General features: G+C 44.9%; 1 protein-coding gene across 1 annotated transcript in view; it reads right to left on the bottom strand.

The window, feature by feature from the left end:
- LOC142564317 (uncharacterized) overlaps window positions 1–15,381 on the bottom strand; it is a 42,567-nt gene that overhangs the window by 18,013 nt on the left and 9,173 nt on the right. The window contains exons 3-5 of the mRNA XM_075675270.1: window positions 11,834–11,920; window positions 10,621–10,675; window positions 735–784 (exon numbers count right to left, since the gene is read on the bottom strand). Of these exons, the coding sequence (XP_075531385.1) occupies window positions 735–784; window positions 10,621–10,675; window positions 11,834–11,920 (192 nt within the window). The remainder of the gene's footprint in view (window positions 1–734; window positions 785–10,620; window positions 10,676–11,833; window positions 11,921–15,381) is intronic.

Here is a 15,381-nt window from a genome sequence, read left to right as displayed (position 1 = left end):
GGCAAAATAAAGTAATGAGCATTGTGCTCAAAGCATTAGACAATAAAAACGTATTTCATTGAAATAAAAAGTGATATTGCTGCTACTGAACTTCTTGGTTTCAAGATTAGGCACAACATTGCGCTTATTTCCGCATCCTCCTAAACCTTGCGGCTGCTGCCTCAAGAGGGGTTTGCGCCAGCTTTTGTGGCCAAAACATATCTGTTTCTGTATATTTATTTTGGGTACTATGTGCGACATTTCATGTGATAGCCTCAACTGACGCCTCCATGGTGTACTGATTTACGCGCAGGACCAGGAAGCGCATGGAGAAAGGATATTTCCATGACTGATGCTAACCACTGACTTCTAACTTCGCTACCTCAAGTTTATGATGTTTGTTTTGCTTGTAGCTCTTAGTGACCTAGGGGAGAGGGGTAACCACCCTCTTATCGGTTTGCCCTTTCTATACAAAATCTACAGAAGTTGCCTGTAATTATTGTTAAGGAAGCATACTGCAACTGACGGATACCCGTTTTATACCAAACAAGGCAGGTGACAACTACCACGCACCTGCCTCTGTTCAGGCTCGTGAGTGTGAGTGCAAGTGAGTGCATCATTGTTTAGGTGTACGTTGTCAAATTTTTTCTACACGACAAAATTTCAGTCCACTTACCGTTAGTGAATGCGTTCATTACACTTATCAATATGATAAAAATAACTGCACACCAAGCAGGTGTAACTTCTACACTTACCGCTTGCTGTGGAGGTGGACAATAGCTTGGGCGAGTAGGACGTGAAGCACCTGAGTGAGAAACATAATACATGGGCTCGGGACATACCTTTAAAGAAGTAAGTCTTGTACATATCATCCTGGTTGATTATGCACGGCTTCAATACCAAAAAGATAAAATGGCAGGCGCTTGTCCCTGTTAGATTTTTATGACATTTGTTCGTGGGCTGACACTATAAAAATTTGGTGGAATAATTTTGTTAGGAACGTAAGACACAGTATAAGCAGCTTTAGTGATACAATGGTGTGGCAATATCACCCGCGTGTACCCCATTTGCTAACATATCCTAAATATATACAGACCCTTGCGTTGACGGTAATAACGATGGAAAATAGTTGTTCCCTAGTTTTATGTCAGTGTAAATGGATTGATCAGATTCATACCAGTTTGCTTACATTTTTTTACAATTTTCATGTTTTGTGTAAATTTGCTCTCCTCGACATTACTTGTGAATATTGTGGCCGTATATATATATATATATATATATATATATATATATATATATATATATATATATATATATATATATCTTCCTAGGACTTTTATGTGTTACCCATGTCTCGTGCTGCCATTGGATCAAATCTAAGATTTCAACCTGTTGCACAAAGCTCTATACAGTCGAATTAGTAACTTATGCGCTGTGTTTTCAATGCGACCGTTGTTACAGCACCTAAGTTGTTGCCACATCAGAACTTAGAGGATGGTGGCATCATAAAACTGTGATTTTATGGAGGCTGCGCGCGTTCCTCTGCTGGCCATTTATATTTATACTTAATATGTCCTGAAGCTAAACATTCCGACAGAATTGCCTGTCTGGTTGAGAAATCGATTAGGACTTGATACCGACTCCAACCAAATAACTTATACGTCGGGCTAATAAAATTGAGTTATTTGGTTGGAGTCAGTCACAAGTCCTAGTTAATATGTCCTGTACGCCGTCACACTTAATATTTGTCCTGTGTTTCATCCCTGAAGCATTGCTTTGTTTTGGACAATCATGTCGTTTTACTTCTTCTTGTAAGCAATTAGCTACGAGCGTTGTAACATCTAGTTGCATCGTGCAATAGCACTGTCTAGATTTACGGGATGAGGAAGCTAGAGAGGCGATGGCTAACACTGCTTTTCAGCACCCCACTACGTTTCTTACCTGTAACCTAAATAAAGATGGACTCAACTACTACTGCACGGCTGCTGCGGCTGATTCACATGAGCAGTGCAGCGCCAACTCCGCACCGTGTGTTTACGTCGAATTATACTTAATTGAACGCCCGACAAAACCACACGGGTCTTACCTACTTGCTTTTGAATTTGAGCACACCTCTTAATGTATGCTGAAAAATGTGTGCTTGCATATCATGCAGCACGAATGCTCCATAAGTCCAAGTAAATACTTTAGGAGGTGCGTTGACACAGTTATAATAATGTCAAAGTTGACGTGCGGTGCTGTAGCTCTATTTATCTTAAATCAACTAAGGAACACGGTCTTCTTGTTTAAGTCCTCGGAAAAATGTTGGCATCCCTCTGCACCTGTAAACCTGGAACGTGAGATTTCAATATGCACAAGTATATCCTTGTGTCTTTAATGTGTAGAGCACTGTAAGTTGTGCCCCAGTTAACGAAGTAAGCTTTTTAAAGGGGTTATAGATACGATGATGGGACCAATTGTGTTTTTAATGCAGTAGCAACACTCCTTCTGGAAATACAGTAAAATATTTCGGTAAATATCTATTTGCTCGCATAATTCGGAAAGGTGCACTTTCTAATTTTCCATCTCATCGTTATCAACAGTTTCCATATCGCTACATTTTTACCAGTTTCTGAGCGTTATAAAGTTTCGGCGAAGAGCGTGATTGGCAATGCAGACTACATGAGCGTCCATGCGATTCGCGGAGGCGATGACAGGGCTCCTAGAAGAAATTTACAAAACGCAACATTACTCAATGACTCACTTGGTGACCGGGATAAATTGGCGGCTACCGCGAGGCTGTTAGGCGCTGTAGGGGGGCTAAAAGGGGTACGTGGGAGCAACGCAGCCGTCGGAATGCCTACGCTGTAGCTTGGATGCTGCCGGAGCTATCGAGTGCGTTCGGGTACCATGATTCTGTTTGGTTCTTTTTGCTCCAAGCTCGTTTCTTTTTGCATTTACGCTGTGCAATTGTGCCTCCTAGTGGTGACAATATTTTTACACGTTTTTATGCCATAAGAAGCAATGGCAAGTCGCCTGAAACGACGGACGCACTGTTTTGCGCCGGGCTGCACAACATGCAATGTTTCTGCAAGAAAACCAGAAAAAAAATCCTCTTCCTTGGTGCCTGATGACGATGGGGCAGTTCAAACGTGGCAGCAGGTTGTGCCCCATGCAGATAAGGCCTAAGGCAGGACTTCAAAGATCTGCGACTTGGACTTCGAACCAGCTTGCAATCCGTACCTAGAGCCAGGCGGCGAATGAAGAGTGTGTGTCGATACCTCGCGGTCATTTTGCAGGGCCAAAGGCGCAGTACCGACAATTTTTCCAGACACGCCAGCCTAGCTCTAAAAAATGGCCTGCGAAGCGAAAATCAAGGACTTCAAATGGAGACGTGCTTGGGAAAAGACAAAAAGACAGTGACGACTATTCGCTCGAGCCCACGTCATCGATAAGCTTCACAAACCACGGCACTGGTGTGAACAGTCCATCAGATGCTCACACGTGTAGTATGGAAGAACAGGACTTTCCCAATGCTGAGAAGTTGCCATCCGTGATTTGGTCACGTTGCCTTCTCGCAGAAGCGCCCAAAACAATAGCGTTTCACGTACTTGTCAGACATGGGAACAGGGTGCCTTTTAGAAAATTAGTTTTGTGTTCTGCTTAGCTTTGTTGCTACCATTGCTCCGTGTTAGTGCAAGGAGTGCGCATATAAAAAACTGAGGTGCATGGTGTTAAAGGCGTTGATAGTATATTTCCACGAGGCTAACAAAAAGGCGCGCGTTCAGACTCCCAAAAAAAGCTTTCTTTCCTCGACCTTCAGGAGAACAAAATGGCGAGTACTGCAACAAATTGCACAGCACAAAATGCTTCAGCGTATCACACTTCGACAAACCATGTGTGAAATACAAGTATGTGAACAAGCTTTTTTTTTAAAATCAAGCCTCCTATCGAAGAACAAAAAGTTGCGAGGCCGTGTATCCATTGGCGCTAAATAGCTTGTGTAAGCAACGAACACGGCACCATGACCACCAGGCCCCGCTTTTCTCAGAAACCGAGGAGCCTCGAAGGCATTGAGGAGAGAATCTCACAAGCGGCGGGCTGCATGCCTGCAGCCTCGCTGTCCCCCCCGGTTCGACCCCATTCCCTGACCTCAGGCACCTCCCTCCGCCTCAAGCCCCACATCTGACGACCCTGGCGGTGTACAGTAGCCTGTGCCGTTGAGTGGAGTAAAGTTTCGTTTCAAAGAGAAAGACTGTGTGTTTGTTCGCTCCCCCAAGTTTGCCAGGCGCCCTTTTTGCGCGGGAGCCGCTTGGCGCGAGTGTATGCCTGTGCCTCAGTTTGCGTCGCGTGTTTCTGGTCCACAGTGGCACATTCGCGGGCCACTGTCGACCAGAGCTAGTTTTCTAACCAAGTTCGCGGTTAGCTAGCTGAGTCCTCGGTAGGGAACTTTTTATTGCGAAAGCAATACTGCTCGCACTTTCGGCCCATCGATGGTCGTGGCGCCTCCTTACACAGCTGCGCGTCACGTGACCGTGTAACCTCATGCCAGACCGAGAGACGGGGCCCCAGCTCGCGGCATCGATGGTGGAGGCGAAGCCTTGCGCGCCGCTGCTGCGGCGCTACCGAGAGAGGGCGCTTGCTGGTGTGACGTCACGCCAGACTGAGAGACGGGGCCCCAGCTCCCGGCATCGATGGTGAAGGCGAAGCCTTGCGCGCCGCTGCTGTGGCGCTACCGAGAGAGGGCGCTCGCTGGTGTGACGCCACGCTAGGAGGATAAATGGGGCTACAGCTCGGCTTCTCGCAGTGGTCGGCGCGCTGCCTTGCGCTATGTCGGATGATGTATAGCCATAAGTTTAACAAAGGGCAACCATGTCCACACCATCAGCCGAACCAAGGCGCAGCCAAGGGTATTGCTTTCGCAATCTTCCCGGCTTAACAAAGCCAAGCCTTCAGCCAATTTTTTTTACACTTGTGAAGTACAACATAGAACGATGCTGAGAGAAGGCCAAGCTAAATAGTTTGAGTGCTGTTCTCGAGAGCATGAAGCAAATCAACGCTTCGATATCACCTGCAAGTCTTGAGATTAAGCTCTCGAATTTTCCAGAAACGTAACGGCGACAAGTGAGAGCGTGCTTTGAAACGTCGAAAAGAAAAGGTACTCAAGCGTAAAACATATTCTTCGGTGGCTCTCAGAAAGTATTGTAATGGAAAACAAGGGCCCGAAATTGTACAAACATATTCGGAAACATAATATGATGGCTGTTCCCAGCAAAAGCTGCTTGTGTAAATACCTAAAAGCTTATGACTACCTTCGGGTTGAATGAACAATTACTCGACGCAATCAAAGAGAAGGCAAGCGTCATAAAATAATTTAAAAGGCACGGAGGGATCACAATAATAAAATTAAGCTCTCAGAAAGTCTCAACGTTACCAGCAATGGCCAACTCGAGAGGTTTGTCGACCTCGTAAAATACACATCTCCGGAGCAACAGCGACAAATCTGTGACAACGGTTTAGTTGTGATGTTTCACCTGTACTGTGGCCAGTTTGGGCAAATACTTGCGCTCTTTGGTTCTCATAGCAATGTTAAAGCTATTTGATGATTTCGTAACAACCGATGCGGTGGCGTGGAACATATGCGGAGAACTTTTGGCATAAAAGGTACAGGTAAGAAAACTTTGTGCAAAGTGCAGCACCTTTTTGATGCAAGCGAAAGTTTGATGTTTCTATCCGACTTCCCTCATTAAGTGAAATGTGCGCGCGGTTCCCTTGTGTCGGCTAGCTTTGAGACACCGGAATGTCGAGTCGGAAACGACGTCGTAAAAAGAGGCCTGGAAATGCGATAAGAAATACACAGTGCCTCAAAATGTGATGCCACATGTCACAAATGCTCTTGTAGAGTCAAATCCTTTCGAACCAATGAAAGGGAACCTGGCCTTCACATATTACAGCGACGATGTGCTTAGACGACTTTATTTATATATGAACTAGGTAGAAAAGATTGTGGTCCCAACTCCGCTGAGCCGACTGAGGCATTTATTCGCTGAATGCGTAAGCTAATTAAGGTCATGACGTCGAGGTGCATTCTCAACCCAATGCGTCCAAATTTTTTTCAAGTGAAATAAATCCAGGAATTTCTTTCGTATATGGATACCTAGGAAGACAAAGTAGGTAAGCCGAGCTCTCTTAAACAGCCAACACGTGAAAGCCTTCGTGTAAGCCTCATAAGCATAACTTCAATTCTTGCATACGTGACAGGAACACTTCGCTACAGATACCTAATGACTTCTAACTTAAGTCAGAACCCAATCGAGAATGTTTTTGGTATCCTCAGGAAAATGTCGGGATCTAATGTTCAACCCACTCCCACGCAGTTCTTGCTTTCTGCGAACGGTCTTGCCTTCTGCAGTCTCGCCAAGGCACCCGCAAATGGAAACATTTCCCCAGCAGTGATCTACAGTTTGATTACCTCCGTCAACTGCGAGCCGAAAGAAGCATACAGGAAGCTATACGATATACAGGACGTTGGTTGTTTGAATGAAGTGAATGAAGTACTGTCTTCTTGACATTTGCTGCCCGTCCGCGGCTCTACAGTGTCAATAAGAAGCAACTCGCGCATTCTTTGTTATGTGGCTGGCTATAGTGCCCGTAAGATGCTCAAAAATTGCAAGTGCGACGAGACACCGGCGAAGAACTTCCTGAGAAGGTCGGTCTCATAAAGCACGTTGACAGGGGCGGACTACTCTACCCATCTCGTGGGCTTGTACAATTAATTAGCGAAATGGAAGACTCGTTTACGCATTGCTTCAGCTTTAATAAGCTAAAACCGGACAGCATCGTTGACTTGATGTTCTCTTTGGCAGGGAACAAGTTAAACTGCGTCGGCTTCAGCGAACACAGTGAGACGGTCACCAATAACGTGATAGAGTTTGCCGCGCTAACGCGATTGCATTTTGTCGTCCAAGCGGAGGACAAGGCACAAGAAGAAAAGAGAGACAAAATGTGACATCTAAAACTGTGGCGCGTAACCTAAAGTTTGGCTCCAACGTAGTCCGTGCCAATGGCTGAAACGTTAGACACTCTTTTTCATTTGAGTGTCCACACCACGCTTCTGATATATATATATATATATATATATATATATATATATACAGCCATGGAATCAAGTGTTGCCTTTCTTCCTTTTGAGTATTGTTTATGGCCACCCTTCCAGATCATCACATTGGCGAATAACATGAATTTGTTTAACTTCTATGTGGAATGATTTATAAAGCGTCATATATTGGTATTAACCGATTTGATGTGCAGGGTGGAGTACATCGCTGTAATATGACCTAAGGAGCTCTTCACTAGACCCACACCCACGCCACTAGCATAATATTCTTTGCATTAGCTGAAATCACTGCTTTTTTTTTACTCCCGACAATTCAACATTGCAATGATCGGGCTGCCAGAACGACTCAGAAAGATAGAAGGCCTCTGCCACACACTCTATGCTGACGACCTCACCCTTTGGGTCGACAGAGGGGGGAGCGATGGCCAAATAGAAGGCACCCTACAAAGGGCAATATGGGAAACGGAATGCTATCTGCGACCCATAGGGCTAAAATGCTCGCCGGAAAAATCGGAGATGCTCATCATGGGCAAGCAGCAGGTCAATATCCAGCTCCTGGTCAACAACACCCCGGTACCAAGGGTGGACAAGATCAGGATACTGGGTATGTGGATACAACAAAATGGGAGAAACACCGAAACAATTAACCGACTAGACGCCACGACCAACCAAACATGCAGGCTTCTCAGGAGGATAGCAAACAAAAACGCGGGGATGAAAGAGGCAAACCTACTTAGGCTCGTTCATTCTTTCATCATTAGCAGAATCACCTACGCTATCCCGTACTTAAACACAACTAAAGCAGAGAGAGACAAGGTAGACATTCTCATCAGGAAAGGTGTCAAAACAGCACTAGGTTTACCAGCATGCACATCAACCGAGATGATTCTGAACCTAGGAGTGTCGAACACCCTAGAGGAAATGTGCGAGGCGAAACTCACGGCACAATATATCAGACTAACTGGCAGCAAAACGGGCCGATCCATCCTCAGAAACCTGGGCTATCAAAACCCAGAATCACGTGATAGGATAACCGTCATCCCCAAAGAAATTGCTAACAAGTTAAGAATAACCCCTATCCCAAGAAACATGCACCCCATACACAACAAGGAACGCAGGAGAAGCAGGGTCCAAAGACTCCAAGGCTCCCTCCTCCAAACACAAGGGGTAGTGTACACCGATGCGGCAGAATACCCAGAAGGGCATTATGCTGCAGTAGTAGTGAGCGACAAAGGCGAGCTAGTCTCTAGCTGTAGCGTACGACACTCTTCACCAGATGAGGCAGAGATGGCGGCGATTGCCCTGGCAATCACACACCCATCAACTAGAATAGTCATCACCGATTCTAAAACTGCAATCAAAGCCTATGACAAAGGTAAGGTTTCCAAAGAGGCCGGCAAAATTCTGCAAGCAGGCAAGGAGAACGTACCTAACGACCTAATTAGGATAATATGGGCACCCGCTCATAGTGGACTCACAGGGAACGAGATCGCCAATGAGGTCGCCCGAGGACTCACACACCGGGCCCCAGCGCAGGCAGATTACTTCCTGTCCAAAAAGCGAGAGTTAACCACATACAGAGAAATTCTAGAACACTACAGAATGGGGAGGAGAACTCTGTCTCCCCCCCATAGATCTCTCACAAAGCCGGAAGAGGTAATATGGCGAAAACTGCAGACAGGTACCTTCCCAAACCCGTATATTCTGCACAAATGGCATCCTGAGGTGCACTCTCCAAAATGTAACAACTGTGAAGGCACAGCAACGCTAAATCACATGCTTTGGGCTTGCCCAGCACTAAACGGCCTACATGGAAACAGAGAGTCATGGGAATCCTCCCTCCATAGCCAGGAAGAGCAAGCCCAAAAACAGGCCATCCGTCAAGCCCAGGCCGCCGCCGGAAGCCAACTGATTCCGGCCGACGTCTAGGGGGGAGGTAGACGGTGATAGGGAGAGCTGCGTCTCACCCGATCACCCATACTCTCTGACGGGTGTAAATAAAGTGCTATCTCTCTCTCTCTCTCCCGACAATTCGGGAAAGCACGTAGAACGCGTGCAACCGGCACCAGCGAAATGTCTTTGTGCCGGATGTGTCGTTCCCGAAGCGAAAGCATCTTTAACACTTAACCACTCATCAGAGAATAGCTACTAGTCAATTATTGTCTCCTCTAATAACAAGGCACACTGTACATTATCTTAAGGCTAGTTATGTCAAATATGCGACCGCTAATTGCGAACAAAAACGCCCGCTTCGAAACTCGCTAATAACGTGTCTCTTTTTTTTTCACAGCTGAAAGGCAGACGAATGCTGCAGAGAAGAAAATGATCGCGAAAAAAAAAGTTCTGAATCGCTATCGGACCCAGGCAGCCAGCATCGCAATCGGATATTTTACCTAAACGCTTATAAGATGACCGACTTGCACTTCCTTCTGTTCAAGTTTCATCCACGTGACCTTTCTTCATTTAGACGTTTCTAAAAACTAATTCTCCCCCTATACCTACGTTATACATTAACCTTTGATCTATTACACCTGGAGCCCAAAAAGCCCCTGCATGTTTTCTAAGAAAAGCGAGCGCCTAGCCACATTGGCACTGACTAGCAACGAAGTGAGCTATTGCTACGCATATGCTGCACCACGTTTGCTCGGCATTCCACGTGACAGCGTTCACAACATTTAGTAGACTAAACAGCATCAACGTAGAAGTCTGTATGTACGGAGAAAAGGGCCGACATTGCTTGATTCGAATTCAAAAGTGTTAAGTCGAACATGCTCTACCAATTGTCAAAATTGTATTTGCTGCGTTAATAGTTGTTTAATAAAGCAGTCTCCCGAAGAGGCATCAAGAAAAATCTGCTTTCAGCAACAAAGAAAACAGTGCGGCCAGGATCACTGGCGCCTCTTTGCAAACGAAGATGGAAGGGGACATTTCTACCCTTAAAAGCTATATGGGATCTACCCTCAAAAGGCTATCTAGGAGAGGAGTTGCGCGCTTCTCTGCTTTGGTTATTTAAGGTTTGTGTTAAATTGCACATCGCAGTTTCGATTTCACCGTCCTGGTAATTGTGAAATACGGCCGCACAGACGGATTTGTACCAAGCACTTAAGTCGTTCGGTAGCGCGGCATAATTCCATCCTCAGTCTACTTGCCCGAAGCACATGTTGTGATACTAACGCGTCGAGGAGCACTAAATGGAATGCTTTTTTTATTCCCTCGAAACCGTGCCTCAACGCTAAGAAAGCAGATGCGGCAGTGGCAGCTGCAACGAACACGCCGATATGCGTTGGCTGCTCCAATTCAAGCACGCTGCCTCGCAAAACGCAAAGATTTTGTTCCGACGTGACGGTAGCACGCATTTAGATTTTCGATGCGCCCTTACCCGACGCATCCTACCATGAAACATTATAAAGCTAAAAAATACGTCGGACGCACTTTCATAACAATATTGCCGGAATTCTATAACGTATGCGTCAAAAAATGTTGAACGCATACGTCGAGCATACCATTGTGTCCAGCCTCCCAAATAATTCAACACCGATGCGTACCTTTTTGACAATGTCCATGCATGCAACGTCCAAGAATGACAGGCTGGCGGGAAAACTGAAATACGAAATAAGTTGAAAAACACGAGTGTGAGGTATTTTGACGTGGTATTTCTTAATACACACTAGTAAATATACTGTGAGAAGAGTGATTCTCCCAGGTGGAGAGTACAATATATTTGACTGTAGGGAGCTTACTGTCGCCCTGGTAGAATTCCGAACATTAATTCGTCTGTTAGTCATCCATTACATCCATTTGAAGGCTTCAATCTTGTGTTGTATGATGATGCTCCCCTACACTCACCATGTCTACCCAGTATGGCAGCAGCGCTGACTTTCCGCTGGTGTGGTTTCCACAATGCAGCGCAAGTCGATGGCTATATTAAGCGAAAATGTCAGAGCCAAGCACTGTCGAAGTACTGATAGGCACTGAATGCTTAAGGGATGGAAAATGCTCTTTTCTCCAAGTGCACGAAGGTGCAAAGATGGAAAACTAGCCATCACAGGATACGCTACGAAGTGTCATTGAAAGGCGTTTTCTTCATCTCTTCAGGAATGACACTCTGCTGCTTTCAGTGAACTCGGTGCAGAGCTCCCAGTAACGGTGTTTATCCTACGAGGCTATAAAGCAATCCAGGACAACGTATATGGCGCTTTGAGCATATCACAAAAGATGCTTTAGGTGCTTTACCTTTAGATGCGTACAGTTCGCGATAGGTGAGTGACAGCTATTTGGTGATTACCCAAATCGCAAGCGCAATTAATTTTTCTTTTATATCTAGGCAATTTTTTCCAACAAAATTTGAAAATTTTCGTTTGCTGCTCCTTGAACGTTACCTTCCAATCCGACATATGTCCCCCCAAATATATACAACAAATACCTCTACTTAATAATACAAAGCTCTGTTCGTCCCATACGGCTTGCCATTACCTTAACTTGCAATCAGTACTGCAAGCCCCACAGCCATGCGAACTACGCTTGCTGATATCAACCTTCCATTTGTTTCTCCATCCGCCTTCAACCCGTGTACGCTATGTTGTCTCAGTATTCAGCCCTTCATGGCTCAGCTGCCACTTCAATCTTATATAGGTTCTAAAAAGACTTACTACGTCTACACTTCACGTTATAGGTTACTGTAGGAAACAACAAAAGTTGTCTATATCTCTCGAATCTGCTCCGTCTTCAGCATTCTTTAACAATTTGCTAAGCACTTACTATGCAATGTGTTCCATCAGGATATCTCTGATAGTAGTAGTTATTCGTCTCCGCGACGCACTTGTAATAGCAAGTATTCCATGTGACCTAAAATGGAAAACAGTTCATGTACCTCAGGCGGAAAAAACTCACTTAACACACATTTTAAAGCACGAATAATGAAAGTGTCAGCATTGGATAAAGTATAAGCCAGGTAGAACATTAAAGTAACAGAGTAGTGTTTTAATATCATTCTACATTAATATATATATTCAAGGCAGACGTGTTCACTAAGCGAAATTTTTTGTTCGAAAATATTAAAAAATGATATCGTAACAAATCTAGCTTTGAATTTTTCATCGCATATAAAATATTAGGAATTAAAAAGAAAGTGAAATGAAAAGTTCACTGGAGCCTATTTCGCAATAAAAGGCTTATTTACGTTATCTTATACATGTAACAACCAGATGTGGTATAAATTAAGAGGATTAAAAATAAAGTAAAACAAACAAAGCAACGTACGATCGTATCATAAGCGCACGAATGAAATAATGAGAAGCGGCTTCTCAAACGAAGGACGTAGGAGAGTAGTTTTTGTTCAACGAGTTAAGACAAATAGTACCGAAGAACACATAATTTCATTGTTGGATGAAATCTAAAGATAGTGAGATTGGCCAAATAATAAATTGCGATGCATCCTAATTGCAATGGCAAATTTGCAGGCTATCTAAAAACAGGATGCGCTTGCTCGATGGCTGGTACCTATTGTTCCTAGTGAAATCATTCATAATGATGATGATGTGTGGTGTTTTCTGGCGCAAGGGCCAGGCTTGGCCAAAGAGCGCCATGACAAGTGGTGACGTTGACGATGTATTGTGGAAGATGTGATTTGGCTGTAAAGTGGCCTAAAAATAGTCGCTGTAGAGTGCGTAAAATCTACTTGCTATAAAATTATGGCGATGACAAATGACGAATACTATGAACATTAAAATCCATCGTAAAAGAATGATGCAGAATAGAAAATATATGAGATAGTAAAAATGCCTGGAGCACTGTTGCCTCACAGGAGCCCTTGAGACACAAGGGCCTAGAGGCACGTGCTATACGAAAGAACTATCACAGCGCCATCCTCTGAAGAGAGGAGACGCTACGAACATGTGGGGCTAACAACATGCAACACAACATCTTTCAGATAACTTAGGACTGCGTTAGTGTCGAAGAGCGGTTCTGGGCCGAGTAACATTACAGGATGAAGGGGAATATGCTGCCGGTATGCTAACGGAAAATGTTTCTTTCTATCAGATTCGGCTTTCCGACACTCCAGGAGGACGTGGAGGACGGTCAGCCTCTCCCCGCATCTACCACAGGTTGGAGGATCATTTTCAGTGAGTAAGAAGTTGTGTGTGCCAAATGTGTGTCCTATTCTGAGGCGACAGAATAGGACATCTGTTCGCCGTGATTTTGTTACGGAGGGCCAAGAACCTAACTGTGGCTTTATCACGTGCACTTTGTTATTTACTTCTGCGTCCCACTTACGTTGCCAGTGGTTTCGCAATTTCCTTCTTAAAAAAGGCTTCAGATCCGTGACAGGGACCGAAGCAGTAGGACTGACTGTATGCAATGAAATTGATGTGGCCATCTGGTCTGCTAGAACGTTACCCTCGATGCCCCTATGTCCAGGCACCCAGCATATAATGACATGCTGGTTAGACATATACGCTCTACAGAGGACGGAATAGAGCTCAGTAATTACGGGGTTTCTGTGTTTACAGTGTGACTTCAAGGCTTTTACGACGCTTAAGGAGTCTGTAAATAAAATTTTTTTTTGAATATTTGATTTTCTGATATGTTTCACAGCCGACAATAGTGCATGGGCCTCAGCCGTAAATATGCTTGTTTCAGGGTGCAGTACACCGGATTCCGAGAAGGATGGCCCAATGGCTGCGTAGGACACCCCGGCATGCGACTTAGAAGCGTCTGTATAAAACTCTGTGCACGAGTACTTGTACTGGAGCTCCAAGAAGTGCATTTTGATATGTGTCTCTGACGCATGTTTAGTGACCTGTACAAAGGATGTGTCACACTCTATCAGCTGCCACTCCCAGGGTGGTACTATCTTAGCTGGAGGCATTAGGCGTTGGCCGAGAACTGGGACATCCATTTCCGTGCTAAGTTCTCTTGCACGCAGTGAGAAAGGAAGTCTCATAGAGGGTCTGTTATGAAAAAGTGTTTCACATGTCAAGTCGTTAACGGTTGTGAGACACGGATGTTCCTTATTAGAGCGCACTTTGAGAAAATAGTTGAAGCTGATGTAAGTTCTCCGAAAATGGAGTGACCACTCATCGGACTCAACATATAAACTTTCAACAGGGCTTGTTCTAAATGCGCCAGTGGCCAGACGGATTCCCAGATGGTGAACGGGGTCTAGCATCTTAAGTGCGCTCGGTGCGGCAGAGTGATATACTGCGGCTCCATAGTCTATTCGCGACCGAACTAGGCTCCTGTAAAGATTTAACAGGCACTTCCTGTCGCTACCCCATGTTGTGTGGGATAGGATTTTAAGTAGGTTCATTGTTTTTAGACATTTTTCTTTAAGATGTTTTATGTGAGGAATGAATGTGAGCCTAGAGTCAAGAATAACACCAAGGAATTTCTGTTCTTTGCTGACAGGAATTTGGTGTCCGCCCAGTTCTACACAGGGATCTGGGACCAGGCCTCTCTTTCTTGTGAAGAGAACAGAAGAACTTTTGTGGGGGTTGACCTTAAATCCGTTTTCGTCTGCCCACTTGGAAACCTTGTTCAAGCCCTGCTGTACCTGTCTTTCGCATACTGTGAGGTTGCAGGATTTGAAGCCTATTTGTATATCATCTACGTATACGGAATAAAAAATGGCAGGTGGTAGTGAAGCACGTAGCGTGTTCATCTTGACGATAAAGAGAGTGCAGCTGAGCACGCCTCCCTGGGGTACACCAGTTTCCTGCGTAAAGGGACGTGAGAGTTCATTGCCGACTTTTACTCGGAAGGTACGATTGGACAAATAGCTTTCAATTGTGTTCAGCATATTTCCACGGATGCCAATTTCCGACAGGTCTCGCAAGATCCCGTAACGCCATGCCGTGTCATATGCCTTCTCCATATCGAGGAATATCGATAGAAAAAACTGTTTATGTATAAAGGCATCGCGGATATTTCCTTCCATGCGCACAAGGTGATCGGTTGTGGACCGCCCTTCTCGGAATCCACACTGATAAGGATCGAGTATATTGTTGAGCTCAAGGAAATGTATAAGTCTGCGATTTATCATTTTTTCAAAAAGCATACACAGACAATTAGTTAGAGCTATCGGACGGTAACTAGCCGCCAAGGAAGGGTCTTTTCCCTGCTTTAGGACAGGAACCACAATCGCTTCTTTCCATGTGGATGGGAGTTATCCCGAAGCCCAAATAGTATTGTATAGTGTAAGAAGTGTAACTTGTGCGTCAGTATGTAGGTGTCTGATCATGTCATACATGACTCTGTCTGGTCCCGGTGCAGTGCTTTTACATGTGTTCAAGGCAGCTCTCAACTCG

This window comes from Dermacentor variabilis, chromosome 11 (assembly GCF_050947875.1).
Source record: "Dermacentor variabilis isolate Ectoservices chromosome 11, ASM5094787v1, whole genome shotgun sequence".
NCBI lineage: Eukaryota > Metazoa > Arthropoda > Arachnida > Ixodida > Ixodidae > Dermacentor > Dermacentor variabilis.
The sequence above is the reverse complement of the archived record's forward strand: the minus strand, read 5'-3'. Positions and strand labels throughout refer to the sequence as shown.